Genomic DNA, 15,780 nt, shown 5'->3' on the forward strand with positions numbered 1-15,780 from the left:
CTGCACGTGCTCACTCTCTCTCTCTCTCTACCTCAAATAAATACAAAAAATCTTTTTTAAAAAATAAAAAAATATATATTTTAAACCCACCCTTGCAAAGCACTCTACAAAAGCAGTGGCTTGCAGACTTGAACACATGGAGAATCTTGTTAAGATCAGATTCTGGCTACCGGCTGTGGGCTGGGTCCTGCAATTCTGCATTTTTAACAAGCCATCTGCTGTTTGAGAGCAGTAAGGCCTCAAACCCATCCTTGCCTTCCAACACTCCTGACTAACCTTGTTACTTAGAGAGACCAACTCACATGGTCCTCTAACTTTGTGCTTTTCCAGATCTTAACTTTTTTTTTCTTTCCTGCCAGTCATGTCCCCTCACCAAAGCTGACTTTCCCTTGTGCTTTGCATTCCACACTCCTGCCTACATCCATGTGCCATCAGTCTCTCCTCTCTTCTCTCCCTATAAATGTTCCAGTTTCCTCTATTTAAATATCACCGATTTATTTCTCTTTACCTTCATCCAGACTTTTCTTTGTCTATTTTTCAGTAACACCTACACCCAACGTGGAACTCAAACTCAGGACCCCAAGATCAAGAGTTGCATGCTGGTCTGACTGAGCCAGCCAGGCACCCCATACCTTCATCCAAACTCTTTACCAATAGAACCTGACATTTTTGTCTCTATGGCAATGTGGCTTCCTCCCCACCTTTCTAGAACTACTGACTTACTCATGGAGCCTCGGCCGGATCCCTTTCGCTGCCCTTACATCCTCTGCATGGCTTCGGCCCCTCTGGAACTGGTTCTCACAGGTGCCATGACCCACGTTCACCCATGTCTCCACATCCTGCCCTCCCAGTTATCCTTTCTCCCTTCGTGTAGGTATCGTCTTCCTAAGACTTGCCTCCTTTCTCCTCCTCTTCATGCGCCTTCCTCTGGATGATTACTGTCCTTGCCTGCAGCTTCAGTTGTCCCTCTCTGCAGTCGACTTCCAACTTTAGGTCAGGCTTTCTGCCTTGCTCTGGCTGCCCTTTCCAAGTTCCTATTGGACATGGGCACCATGTGTCCCTGATTTTTATTTGCCGCTGTTACAAATTTTTCTTACCCAAATGACTGGCAGTTTCATTTCCAATACTCTGCTTATTTTTAACATCCTTTCTTAACCATTTTATCATAACAAATGTTAAAACTAACATCTTTCCCTGTCCCTCCGGTGCCATCCATTTGTTTAAGTATAATATCCTGGCTTCATGGTTCATCTCTTTTGCTTTTAATCATGACAAAATACACATACACTATATTAACCAGTTTTTAGTGTACACTTCAGTTGCATTAAGTACATCGCTCGTTATGCAACCATTACTACCATCCATCTCCAGAACTTTTTTGATCCCATAGTGAAGATTTTTTCCCATTAAACTAACTTCCCCATCTCCCTTCTCCCCAAACCCCTAGGAACAACTTTTCTTCTGTGTCTATGAATGTTAACTATTTTGGGTACCTGAGATAAGTCGAATAACACGGTATTTGTCCTTCTTTGTCTGGCTTATTTCACTTAGCATGTTTTCAGGGTTCATCCATGTTGTAGCATGTAGCAGAATTTTATACCTTTTTGAGGCTAAAGACCATTCCGTTGTGTGTGTGTATAGACCACATTTTGTTTATCCATTCGTCCATCAGAGGACATTTGCGTTTCCCTTTTGGGCTATTGCGCACAATGTTGCAATGGGCATGAGTGCGCGGATACGTGTTGGAAGCACTACTTTCAGTTCTGGGTGGGTGCCCAGAAATGGAATTGCTGGATCATACAGTAATTCTATTTTTAACTCTGAGAAACTGCCTTACCAATTTCTGCAGTTGCTGTTCCATTTTACATTCCCATCAACAGCGCTCGAGAGTTCGAATGTCTCCACATCCTCGCCCCCATGTTTTCTATTTCGATAGCCCCACCCTAGCAGGTGTGAGGCGGTAGCGCTGTTTTCTGTATACCTGCCGTCCCTGCTTTGTGGCTGCCACTGTAAGCTCAACAGCCAGACTTTCCTTCTACACTCTCTTCTTACCTACCCACTCGATGTTCCGAGTGAGGGCAATATATATCTTTTCCTGCTGATCCATGTTTCAAACACTATTTGTCCCTGGCATGTTTAATCCACTGCCAGGCCCTTTCAATTCTTCACAAGAATCACTCACATCTCTTCCTTCCTGCAGGCAGATTCTCATTTTATTTCTTGCCTGGGTTATTGTAATCTGGCCTGTCCAAACCCCTTGGCGCTGCCATAAACCTGAACCGTTCCCAGTGGGCCCCTCCTCCACGTCCTAAAAGGAGGGGGAAAAGTTATCATTTAGTGAACACCTTTTTTTTTTTAAGATTTTATGTATTTATTTGACAGAGAGAGATCACAAATAGGCAGAGAGGCAGGCAGAGAGAGAGGGAGAAGCAGGCTCCCTGCCGAGCAAAGAGACCAATGCGAGGCTCAATCCCAGGACCCTGAGATCGTGACCTGAGCCAAAGGCAGAGGTTTAACCCACTGAGCCACCCAGGCGCCCCTAGTGAACACCTTTTATGTGTCAAATATTAAGTGCTAAATGTACTAACTGCTCTACATCTAAGTCTGAGTCTCATTTCACAGATGAGGATGCAGGCAGAGAAGTAATTTGTTAAAGGTCATGCAGCGAGTAAGTGGTAGGCTGGAATTCGAACCAATCCAAAGGTAGTCTTATTCCAAAGCCAATTCTTAACCATGATGCTCTACTGCCTCATAGCAGTCCTATGAAGTGGCTGTCTCAATTCCCCTTTGATGAAGAAAGGCACTAAGTTAAATAATTTGCCTAAAGTGAGGTAGTTATTAACTTGGAAGCTGGAATTTGAACCCGGGTCTGTGACATCAAAGTCTGTCCCATGCTGATTCTTCATCTCTCCCAAATCCTTGGCCAGACAACAAGGTCCTCTACCTTTGGGACCCAATATGTTACCAGCTTTATTTTCCCCGCAACTGTCTCATCCTCCCTTGCCCCACATTAGACAATTTGCCATTAAAAAGCAACTGGGTTTCTGTTTTAACCAGCGCCTACTTCCGGAAGCCTTTCCAGCTCTCTAAGCTGGAAGCACTCCTCAGGAGCAGCCCTGAGCTCCTGGCTCAGCTGTGACAGATGTGAGGGTGGGGAGTGTGCCCCATCCACACTGCAGTGCCCCGAGCCGAGCGCATGGTAGACCACCGAAAGCACAGAAGCACTGGAGCAGGCCATCACCGGCAACTGCAAATGTGGGGGAGTCTGAGACACAGAGTTTAGCTTCTGGCCCCAAAAGTCTGGCAGAAGTGTTTGCATTGCATCGATTTTCCATTGTTTGTGCTCCTCCCGGACATCCAGGTCTCTGAGTGGGTGGAATGACCCCTCACCCCCACTCCCAGACTGCCTGCCTACACCCTTTCCAGCCTGAAGTTTTGTCCCCATCATTCTACAACCAAGTAAACAGCCACCTGCGCGCCACCTGGGAAGGTAGGACTGGGCTTGGCTAGGCTGCATAGTGGCCTCTCTGGGGTTCCATTCAAACCCAATCTGCAGGTATGGGAGGAGGGAGAGGGGCTGGGGACTGGAGTAGAGGAGGATGGCTTCGTGAACTGCCTTCCCCTCCTGCCCGGGTGAAAGGACTGTGGGCATGAGGAGGGCAAGCCACTAACAAAAGAGGATTGTAAGCCAGCCCTTCCTGCAGCTCACCAGTGATCGGGCCTGTTTCTTGGCATCCAGAAAAAGGAGACGTTTCCTCACTGAAAGAGGTAAGTGCTTGGGCGCCTGGGTGGCTCAGTGGGTTAAGCTGCTGCCTTCAGCTCAGGTCATGATCTCAGGGTCCTGGGATCGAGTCCCACATCGGGCTCTCTGCTCAATGGAGAGCCTGCTTCCCTTCCTCTCTCTCTGCCTGCCTCTCTTGTGATTTCTCTCTGTCAAATAAATAAATAAAATCTTTAAAAAAAAAAAAAAAGGTGAAGAGGTAAGTGTTTGTCTTATCTGTATCAAGCTTAGAGTTGGTAGGGAAAGAACCCCTTTAAGCAAATAGTTGGGAGACAGGTCAGAGCAGCCAGTGGGAAAGGGTCTTGTTTCATTTGCTGCACAGAGTAGGAAGGAGGTGGGCAAAAGGAAGTGGCCACCCCCTGACAATCGGTCAGCCCAGGCAACATCTAAGTTCAGAGGCAAGTCATTTTCTTGGCACCGCTAGTCTAAGAGGCTCAGCCCTGAAGAACTCTCACTTGCCCTGCTAATGAGAGGAGATAGAGAGAGAATGGTCCACTTGCTTGAGTGTCTCCTCACAGTGTGACGAAATGAGGGCAGCTGAAGAGCAGAACTGTCTTGTGACAAGACTGACTGCAGAGTTAAAGGCGGTCCCCCCCGTGGTTCATTGATTCCAGCATCTCTGTTGAATGCCTCTCCGCTTAGGTAAAACCCTAAGCCCGCCTTGCCTCTCCCAGTGACTTACCACTCTGATGAGAGGTGGAGTTCAGCAGACAGACTACTATACTGCAGTGCGGTACATGCCGTAACCGGGTATTAAATGGGATCATAGCAGGGGACTCCTAGCCAAGATCTGAGGGACTTGAGAGGGGCTTGTGGGAGAAGCTGAAGCCCAAAAACAATTTGTTATTCACCAGGTAGAGATGGGGAAAGAGTGTCCTAGTCACCAGGACAATATGTGCAAAGCTCAGACGCAAGAGACCATGACGTGTTCTGAGAAGTGAGAGTTCCCAATGGCTGGCAGGGAGAGTAGACTGGGGTGGGGGTGGGGTTGGAAGACACAGTCAAGTAGGAAAGTAGGGACCAGGTCAAGGAAAGGGGTAGGGAAACTGTCCTAAGAGTGGTGGGAAGTTAGCAGTGCCCTTTAGGAGGGGAAGTGTTTAAAAAGCAGACTGGCGGGGCGCCTGGGTGGCTCAGTGGTTAAAGCCTCTGCCTTCAGCTCAGGTCATGATCTCAGGGTCCTGAGATTGAGCCCTGCATCGGGCTCTCTGCTTGGCAGGGAGCCTGGTTCCCACCCCCCCGCCCCCCGCCTGCTTCTCTGCCTACTTGTGATCTTTGTCAAATAAATAAATAAAATCTTTAAAAAAAAAAAAAAAAGGGAGACTGGCAATTGGGACCAGACTTGAACTTTTGCTTGCTTACTTGGCCATGTTTTGTTATTGTCATTGTTTTTAACATTTTATATATTTGACAGAGGGAGAGAGAGAGAGCACAACCAGGGGGAGTGTCAGGCAGAGGGAGAAGGAGAAGCAGGCTCCCCACTGAGCAGGGAGCCCCATGTGGGGCTCTATCCCAGGACCTTGGGACTGCGACCCGAGCTGAAGGCAGACGCCCAATGGACTGAGCCCCCCAGGCATCTCTTACTTGGCCATATTTGTAGAGCTTGGATTTGAGGGAAGCAAGGCTGAAGGCCAGGGGCAGAATGGAGAGGTGCTCCAGGCAGTGGGTGACTCCCGTGTGATCAAGCAGTGGCTGGCGGGCCCACGAGAGACTTATGACAGTTTTTTTCTACCCATGATGAAGGGCCTGTTTACCCCGTCCATTATGGACAAATAATTTTGTAAAATGCAATAAAAATGAATTGCTAGAAAAATAGAATTTTTAAAAATGATAAAATATAAGCTCACATATTTCTTAGTAAATTCTAAAATATGGAATTCCTTAAGATACAATAAAAATTTCTAAGCCTTTACTCTCAATTTCTGTACTTGTCACAGACCAGCACTGAATCAACACCTTGAGTAGCACCGAATTTAGGTGGAAAAACTGCCAGAACACGGTGACTGATTAGTGGTAGGGGAATAAGAGGGAAGGGATGAATCAAAGATGGCGCATGTTCTTGGCCTGAATAATTGAATGGCTGACAGAGCAGCATTCAGAGCTAGGGAACCAGGAGGAGGAACAGCAGACTTAGATGGGTGGACACGAGTCAAAAGAGGTATTACCATTCTGCATGAGACGGGGATGGCCCAGGAGCTGATTATGATGATGACTAGGGGCGAGGGGCAGAGAGCCTGAACTGCAAGTCCATTAGTCATGAGCAATTAGACAATGACCGAAGCCTAGGAGCAGATGGACTTTCAGGACAGCTGTGTGGAATGGAAGGAGTTGAGAACCTTGGCAGGACTCTGTGGGCATCAGTGAGCAAGGACACTGGTCACGGGAGGCTGGGGAGCCACTGGAGTCCACAAGGAGTCCACAGAAGTCAAGGTAATAGAATGTTTTAACGTGGGAAGAATGAAAAGCAGTGTAATCAGGAGCTCAGAGAACCCTGGCCTGCTCTGGTCTCTGCAGCTCACCACCTAGAATCATCCCTCTGAATAGTTGTGTCTCTGGACAGCCTCATTCAAAACATGATCCTGGGAAACAATGTAATAATTACTTTAGGGGCACTTGCCTGGCTCAGTCGGTAGAGCATGCAATTCTTGATATCAGGGTCTTGAGTTCAAGTTCAGAGTGTAGAGCTTACTTTAAAAAAAAAAAAAATTACCTTACAGTTTTCTGTGCTTTCCAAATTTTCTAATTCTTTTCTAGTACTTTAAATACTTTAAGAAATAGAATAATGGGGCGCCTGGGTGGCTCAGTGGGTTAAAGCCTCTGCCTTCGGCTCAGGTCATGATCTCAGGGTCCTGGGATCGAGCCCCACATCGGGCTCTCTGCTCCACAGGGAGGCTGCTTCCTCCTCTCTCTCTGCCTACCTCTCTGCCTAGTTGTGATTTCTCTCTGTCAAATAAATAAAATATAAAAAAAAATAGAATAATGGTTCATTGTTAACAAAAAAACAAAAAACAAACAAACAAAAAGAACTGATCACCGCCTAACCTCTGTTAATTAGCTATCTCCTAGGAAAGCAAACAGGATGGGTCCAGTTATGCTGTTAGGCGCAGGGTCCCTAAATGACACAGGTAAGATAGGCGGGCTGGGCTCTGCCACGGGGACTCCCTCCCAGCCCCAACAGGGCCTGTTGCCTAGGACCATCCTTAGCCAGCTTCTTGTTTGCAAAACAGAGCCTGCAGTGGGGTGGGGAAGGGACAAACCATCTCATTGTGTACACACACACACACACACACACAGACACAGAGCAGAGATGCTCCCAGATTTGGGCATCTAAGGGGTCAAAGACTAGTCTGGTGCCACTCACTAGCAGAATGGTGTCTGCCTTCCAAGTGAGGGGCGCCTTCTCACCGACTTCCCACAGAGCAGGAAGACACAGCTCCCAGAGTCTTGGCTTCTCTCCAAGTGCCTCTCCCTCCCTCTGGGCTGCTTCCTCTCCTAGCCTGTCTTTCAGTTCCTCAGTGCCTCAGGTCTCAGACTTCCCCCAGCTCCATGGTTCTTCAGCCCTGGACAGTTGCCCCATCTAGGCCCTTTTTTCTTTAAAAAGTTTTCTCCCAGGGACGCCTGGGTGGCTCAGTCAAGCCTCTGCCTTCTGCTCAGGTCATGATCCTGGGGTCCTAGAATCGAGCCCAGAATCGGGCTCCCTGCTCAGCGGGGAGTCTGCTTCTCCCGCTCCCTCTGCTCCCCTGCTCCTGCTCTTTCCCTCGCTCTATGTCAAATAAATAAATAAAATCTTAAAAAAAAAATTCCTCTCCCAGCTATCCCTTGTCCTCTGCACCCTCCACCGCCCTAATCCTTTTCTCTCTACTTCATTGCTTTGCCATGATGCCACCTAACTGGTCTCTCACAGGAAGTTTCCTTTTCTCAACCCTCTCTTCCTGAATTACTCTTCTCATACAACATTCGACATGGCAGTTTCCCCCTTAAAAGCATTCAGTGTTTTCTTACTGCCTATAGGATCAGATACGTGAAAAGATACTTAATTTGGGAGACCCAAACTATCAGGGAAGCACAGGGCTCTCCACAACTGACCTAACCTACTTTTGCAGCCCTTTTCTGCTGTTCTGGTGAGCGAGCCAGGGCAGTCACTGTCCCTCAGCCCTTTGCTTGGCCCCCTGTGCTCACTCAGTGTTCCCATCCAGGCCACCTCCTCTTCCTCTTCTCCTTATAAACTTGCCCTATTTTTTTTAAGTCCACTTCTAGATCCTTCTCCAAGCCAGCCCAAAATGACCTTGTGCATCTCCGAATGCTTACAGTATTCACTGTCTAAGCAGCTCAGTTGCAGTGGAATGGAATTTGAGAGTTCTTTAAAAGTTTCGTTTACTGAAAACTCTTTGGCTACCCAATTACAAAAACGAATTCTAATTTGCTTAAGACAATAAGTCAATTCATAACAAACAAATAAAAAATCCCCGAAACAACAACAGAAAGACAAGTTCAACAATTCATTATAGGTATAGTGGAATACCCTTTCAGTTCCTAAGGTCAGGAAGGAAGTGGGTCACTAATCATCAGGGTTTCAGACCCACCAGAACCCCCTGCTCTCTCTCCTGTGGTTCTGCTTTATTCACCTCTTGCTACAAAATTATCTCCCTGTTTCCCAAACCACATGACAGTAGTAAACATGACTGCCGATAGGTCCCAAGGGTTGTATGTTACAGACAAAAGCTTGAAAGAGGCTATACAATCTCTCTCTTTCCTAAAATACCTGTGGAGGAGACTGAATGACCTAGCTTTACTTAGGGGCCCCTCCTCAGATAATCAACATTTCCTGGGAGGATATTGTCACATTTTAGAATTATTGCAGTCCCCACCAGGTGACTGGTGAGGGAGAAGGGGGGTTCCTGGAAATGGGGTAATGGAGACATCCAACATGTGTATCACTACATTCTATCCTCTGATGCCTAAGGACATGCAAACACAATCATTTCCCATCTATCCAGATTTCCTGCTTTTTTTTTTTTTTAAGATTTTTTTTTTTTATGTAATCTCTATCCCCAACTTGGGGCTTGAACTCGTAACTCCAAGATCAAGAGTCACATGCTCTACCAACTGAGTCAGCCAGGAACCCCTAAATTTCCTACTTCTAATAGGGTTCAATAATCATGTGTCAAATTATAAATGCACTTATCTTCCCAATGTGATAACTTAAAGTCATGACCAGGTACTGCATCCAGAAGCAACCACAGGGAGCCTCTGTTACCCAGTTAAAGACTTTTTTTTTAAAGATTTTATTTATTTATTTATTTGACACAGAAAGAGAGATCACTAGTAGAGAGGCAGGCAGAGATAGAGGGGAAAACGGGCTCCCTGCTGAGCAGAGAGCCCCATGCGGGGCTTGATCCCAGGACTCTGGGATCAAGACCGGAGCCAAAGGCAGAGGCCCAACCCACTGAACCACCCAGGTGCCCCCCTCCCCCTTTTTTAAAACAGCCCTTTCCCACCTTGGTTGCAGAGAGTTACAGATGTAGATCCTTATAATTTTCTGTCCCAGTGCTTAAATAATTAGTATTACTTTCCCAACACTCCCCAAATACTCTACTTTTCTAAATTCTATTTTTAAAAGAAAGGAGGGACACCTGAGTGGCTCAGTCAGTTAAGCGGCTTCCTTCGGTTCAGGTCATGATCCCAGGGCCCTGAGGTCGAGTGCCACCTTGGGCTCCCTGCTCAGAGGGAGCCTGCTTCTCCCTCTGCCTGCTGGTCCCCCTGCTTACTTGCTCTCTGACAAATAAATGAATAGAATCTTTAAAAAAAAAAAAAGGAGAAATACTATTGTTCAATAGTCTAATACATAAAGCACTCCTTAAGTGATAAGACTAATTTAGGGACACCTGGCTGGCTCAGAGGAGCCTGTGACTCTTGACCTTGGGGTCCCAAGTGCGAGCCCCACATTGGGTGAGAGATTACTAAAAAATAAATAAAAATTTTTTTTTTTTAAAGATTTTATTTATTTATTTGACAGAGAGAGAGATCACAAGTAGGCAGAGAGGCAGGCAGAGAGAGAGGAGGAAGCAGGCTCCCTGCAGAGCAGAGAGCCCGATGCGGGGCTCGATCCCAGGACCCTGAGATCATGACCCGAGCCGAAGGCAGCGGCTTAATCCACTGAGCCACCCAGGCGCCCCTAAATAAAAATTTTTAAAAAGACTAGATAATTTAATGAATATCCATTTGTTTGCTAAATTCTTTGGCAATGTAGGGAGCTCCTTGATCAGGCACATGGCTGCCTCAGGGTCTGGCTTGCTGGAAGAATTTCCCTTGCCAACCCAAGGATCCTTCAGGTCCCATATGAAGAGAACAGTGCCAAGGAGGGTGCTGGTGGGAGGGTGCATTGTATCACTCCGCAAGTCTATTCCCATCAGGGCTGAAACCAGGAGAACCCAAAACTCCGAGGAAGCAGGAACCTTGTTACTGTTCTCAACTATATCCCTGCTGCCTAGAACTGTGACTGGTGCACAGTGGGCCCTCCACAAGTATTTGTAAAATGACTAATACTTGGGCCTATGGATTGCCTTAGGGATTGAGCAAACGTGGACCCTACTGCCAAGTGTGGGGTTTTTGTGGTGAGGACTCCTTTAAAACCTTTGCTGGCTGACTGTCAGTTTCCTCTTTGTTGACTTGGTTTGCTAATGCGTTCCCTGGTGCCAGAAATCTTGTCAAGGCCTAGCGTTTGAATACTAAGTCTGTTCTAAGGAACTGTGGGCCTGGGATTTCCAGTGGCCTGGCCCAGTGTCAGGCTGGGGGTTGAGGCTGGTCCCCACTACTCGCACACTCGTCACATACCAATAGGCGTGAAGGTTGGAGACGTTGGAGGCTGGAGATATTATCACATCCCATTATCCCGCCTGCCGCATGGAAAGGCAAGTGGCCCTGGGATTGGGGTGTCCCTAATTTCTCTGGCTTCTCTTAAATACCCCTGCTCCAAAAGCCAGCAAACCACAATTTATAAACTAGTGATTTAGTTCTAGAAAACGCAGGGAACATGGCTGCAAGATTCTCAATTATTTGAGTCTCTGGTTTCAGACTGACAGGGTTTCATACTTGTCCTGTTGTTTCCTGTTCATTTTTAAGGTGGCTACCTAGAATTATAACATCTCTTTCTCTCCTAACAGCTTACTAAGTGTCTCAAAGACAGTGAGTACATGCGAATTTCCTGACATTTTCCCCTAAGTACCCTAAAGCTCCAGCTCTCGGAGGACATGGTTGGAGCCTCCACAGATGAAGGGGGGGCTCCTCCCCAGACCCACCAGCCCCCTCAGTCCTGGGCCCTGCTTTCTCTCAGCTGAGCCCATGCTTTAGAGTCTGTAATTTGCAAATCTTCCCTCTCTTTGCTAGTTTTGGGGTAATTAAGTCTCTTCTGGGTGGGTGTATCAGATACACATTCTAGGAAGTTAAGCAATAATGACCTAATTGATTGACAGGACAGTTGAGTGTGTCACAGAATCCAGAGATGGGCATGTGACCGACATCTCAGGGGTGCACAGGAAACTGGGATTTGAAACAACATTAGGATGATCTCCGTCTTCTCTTTCTCTTCCAGAGGTGCTTGCTTCACTTTTCTGTTTCTTTCTCTGCAGACCAGCTTCCTATTTCTCAAACGGATCCAAGTTTTACCTATTCTAGGTCCATACACTGTGTAATAAAACCATTCTTCCAGTTTCTCAGACCAACAACTTAACTACTTTTGTGTCTCACAACTGGTTCGTCAGGCAATGCTGGGGGCCTGGCCTTTAGCACATATCCATTATTTGTTTGAAAAGGATAGCTAGAATGAGCAGGGGCAGAGGGAGAGGGAGAAGCAGGTCCCCACACCTCCCACCCCCTGCAAGCAGAGAACCCAAAGCAGGACTCGATCCCAGGACCCTGGGACATGACCTAAGCCTAAGGCAGCAACTTAACCGACTGAGCCACCCAGGTGCCCCAATATACAACCATAATTAAACCACTCTCCCACCCACCCCACCCCCGACCAGCAGCTGTGACCTCTTGCCTAGATTCCTGCAGTAATTTAATTGGTCTTTCTGCTTTTATCTTGGACCCTCTACTCTCTATCTTCTTTTCTTTTTTTTTTTTAAGATTTTACTTATTTATTTGACAGAGATCAAAAGTAGGCAGAGAGGCAGGCAGAGAGAGAGAGAGGAGGAAGCAGGCTCCCGGGCGAGCAGAGAGCCTGATGTGGGGCTCGATCCCAGGACCCTGGGATCATGACCTGAGCTGAAGGCAGAGGCTTTAACCCACTGAGCCACCCAGGTGCCCCTACTCTTTATTTTCAACACACCCGCCAAATGGTTCTCTCAAGAGCATGTAATTTCTCTGCTCAAAACTCCCCGGTTGTGGGCACCTGGGTGGCTCAGTGGGTTAAAGCCTCTGCTTTCGGCTCAGGTCATGATCCCAGAGTCCTGGGATGGAGCCCAGCATCGGGCTCTCTGTTCAGCAGGGAGCCTGCTTCCCCCTCTCTCTCTCTGCCTGCCTCTCTGCCTACTTGTGATCTCTATCTGTCAAATAAATAAATAAAGTCTTAAAAAAAAAAAAAAAAAAAACAACTCTCCAGTTGTTTCTCTTTTCATTCAGAATAAAGCCAAAGACCTTCCGAGGCCTTCCAGGGTCATGCTTCCACCAGTTATCTCTACGACCTTGTCTTCAATACCCACGCCTTATTCACGCTTCACTGACCACCGTGCTGTTCCTTCCAGTCACCAGCCTCCCTCTGGATTTCAGGGCCTTTGCACTTGCTCTGCCCTGAGTGTCCTTTCCCAGATACCTGCATGGCTCACTCTCTCACCTCCTTTGAATCTTCAAGTCACTGAATCCTTTTTTGGTCAAGCCACCAAACTCCCACCCCACTGACATTTCCTATCTTCCTTCCCTTCTAAAATTTTTTTCCTCCAGAAAAAAAACCATCTGGTTTTCTTAGGATTTACTTATTCTTATTTCATTTATTGTCTCTTTCCTCCTTTAGAATTTAAGCCCCCAAGGGACACGTGGGTGGCTCAGTCAGTTAAGCATCTGCCTTCAACTCTGGTGATGATCTCAGGGCCCTGGGATCAAGTTCCGCTCCCCCCTTGCTCAATGGGGAATCTGCTCCTCCCTCTCCCTCTGACCCTCCCCTCTGCTTGTGCACTCTCTCTCTCTCTCAAATCAATAAATAAAAAATCTTAAAAAAAAGAGAGAGAGAGTGAGAGAGAGCCTCTGAGAACTAGGATTGTGACCTTTAGTTCACTACTACATCCTCAGACCTAGAAGAGTCAATGCCTGGCTCTCAATAATTTTTTTCTGATTGGATCAATATACACCAAGAGAAAGACTGATCTCTCTGTTTTCTTCCTTAAAACAAAATACTTGGAGACAACAGAAAATTGTTGACAGCCTCAGGGATTTATGAGGAGCCTGGAAGAGGAAGGGAACCCTACAGCAGCTTGAAGTTCGCCTGGAAGAAAGAGGCATCTCAGAGCTCAAGCCTGGCTCCATTGGAGCCTCAAGAGTACTCTCCCTGACCCTGTCCCTTTGGGGTCAAGCAGGACCCCTCCCCAGAAGCTGTCATTATGATTATGATTATAGCTTCAACTTTATGACATCCTCCCTGGTGCTTTCCATGTGTTATCAATTACAAATAAGCCCGGAGACTTAAAGCAGCTTACTTAGTCTTTCAACAGGATCATAGTAAGTTTAGAAAACACATTTTAAGAGCCAAATGTAACTTCAGAATATTTCAAGTGTTTTATTATAGTTCGTGGACACCATGAGAGTGATTCCTAGTCCACAGCAACTCTTCTTAAAATCCTCTTTGGGCGGTGCCTGGGTGGCTCAGTGCGTTAAGCCTTTGCCTTCGGCTCAGGTCATGATCTCAGGGTCCTGGGATCGAGCCCCGCATCAGGCTCTCTGCTCAAGGGGGAGCCTGCTTCCCCTCCCCCTCCCCGCCTGTCTCTCTGCCTACTTGTGATCTCTGTCTGTCAAATAAATAAATAAAATCTGAAAAAAAAAATTTTTTTTAAATCCTCTTTGGTACCCATCAGCTTCCCTCACCACCACTCCCACAGGCTTCTTTTGGACGCCCCAGAACTCCTCTCTCTGAGCCTTAGTTTGGGCTGGCTGCCCTTCTCTTTCATCGCCTTTCTTCTGATCCCAATCCCCAAAGTACAAAAGGTATGGGAAGGAAAAGGAACAGAGCAAGTTGGCAGCATCAGTATATCAATAATGTTCTGTCCCAGCACTTATGTGGGACATATATTCGTGAGGCGAATGTTGTTCTGACCACCTTGTAGAGGAGGAAGCCAGCCCACCGAGACTTGCCAGGAAGGTGGCGCAGGCCGGTCTCCACTGACACCCGTGTTCTATCCATTCTGCTGCGGTGGGCCAGAGTCAAGGGTACAGACCCCACATCTGCTTCAGCCAGCCATCTCCCGTGAGGAGCCGACTGCCTGTGTCCCGGGACCCACCAACAGTCCTTGGCCCCCAGCAGAATGTCCACAAAGGATCTGAGGTAAACTGGACAAGCCAGCCGACTTTCTGGGCTGGGTTTCTGTGGTAACAATACATCATTCAGCTTCTCTTCCTGATTCCTGAATCCACGGGAGGAGCAAGTGAGACTCATTTTCCCACAGTATACAAAATATGTATGTAAAATTTGTAATTGTTTGAACTGCATCTTCTCAGATTGTAAAATTTCAGTCACAATTCTATTTGTTTTCACAAAGTTGTTTGTTTGCTTATCAGGGTTCAGGTGTGAGACAAACTATTACCTTTTCTTATTGCTTCCAGATAATCTACCTGCAAATATTTTGCTCACAGTCCACCCCTGGCCTGAAAGATAAGAAAATATTACTAGGTTTCAAGGAGACTGAGGAAGCTTTATTTTCTATCTTCAGTCTTCCAAAATTCCAGGACGAGGGGCTCACGATATGTAAAGTGTGACTTGACTTTTGGCTAGAATCAGATAGTCTCAATACTTCAGCCCTGGTGATCTTGTGCTGACTAGAAGCCCTCATTGTCAAAAACGTGTTTTCTCTTATTATAAATAATAGCTGTCATTTACCAGGTGCATTAACTTACTTAATTCTCACAAAATCCCTTGAGGCGAGTTTTATAGAGGGAAAAACAAAGGATCAGAGAAGCGAGGTAACTTGTTTAAGTAAACAGCATAGCAGGGATTCAAATGCTGTCCTGACTGAACTTAAGCCTGAAATAAAATTGCAGTCTGCTGGAAAACTTCTCCACATGTGGCTCTAAAGGTGGGGACCAGCCAGAGAACAGGCTCTTGGTGGAAGCTCTGAGAGTTGGCTCAGAGGAGCTGAGGACTTCTGCACCCTGGTGGGGCCCTAGGGGGCAGAGTTGGCACTCTGGGCTTCCTTCCCAAAAGCCTTTGCAGCATCCTAGCTTGAGGAGCATTTCCCTGGGGGGAGTTAGGACAAGATGCCTCAGCCCTGGTGAGTGCCCCTGGAGGGGGTGGCCAGACACTCCTGGCCCCTGGGCCCTCACCTGTCTCTGTAACTGGACCTGGGGGAGGGAGCCCCAGGTTGGCTGTGGGAGGTGCTGCTGTTGGATGGAAGGCTGAGGAGAGGGGTATCTGGTATGGAGCTGAGGCTCCCAGAGGAGCTGCTGTTCTACCCTTTCTCCCTTCTGTTCCTGCTCTCCCATCCTCCCCTTCCTGTCCCCCACTCCCACCTGTCCTGGTTGTGTGCCTCCCTCTGAGCTCCTGTGTCTCTCTGCCTCCTTCAGTCATTCTGTGCCTCCCTCCTCCTCACGGCCTAGTATCACAGCAAAACTCATCAATGGAGGTGTGGCAGGGCTTGTTGGGGTCACCTGTGTGTTCCCCATCGACTTGGCCAAGACTCGGCTGCAGAACCAGCATGGAAAAGACATCTACAAAGGAATGTAGGTATTGGTGAGGGGAATGGAGTGAGTAGGGAGAGGGGGACTCCTGGGGAAGGATATGGGGACTCATTCCTTCCAGT

At 47.3% G+C, this 15,780-nt stretch overlaps 1 protein-coding gene across 4 annotated transcripts in view; it reads left to right on the forward strand.

Moving 5' to 3' along the window:
* Positions 1-15,780, forward strand: part of SLC25A18 (solute carrier family 25 member 18) — a 30,304-nt gene that overhangs the window by 2,030 nt on the left and 12,494 nt on the right. For 2 of the 4 annotated variants that reach the window (XM_046012410.1, XM_046012407.1), the window contains exons 2-5: positions 3,362-3,490; positions 3,705-3,768; positions 14,092-14,309; positions 15,545-15,700. In XM_046012410.1, coding sequence (XP_045868366.1) covers positions 14,290-14,309; positions 15,545-15,700 — 176 coding nt within the window. In that variant the 5' untranslated portion in view covers positions 3,362-3,490; positions 3,705-3,768; positions 14,092-14,289. Of the gene's footprint in view, positions 1-3,361; positions 3,491-3,704; positions 3,769-13,802; positions 14,310-15,544; positions 15,701-15,780 lie in introns of those variants that run through there. The other 2 variants (XM_046012408.1, XM_046012409.1) reach the window with 2 other exon arrangements.

Source organism: Meles meles, chromosome 7, assembly GCF_922984935.1.
Source record: "Meles meles chromosome 7, mMelMel3.1 paternal haplotype, whole genome shotgun sequence".
Classification (NCBI taxonomy): Eukaryota; Metazoa; Chordata; class Mammalia; order Carnivora; family Mustelidae; genus Meles; species Meles meles.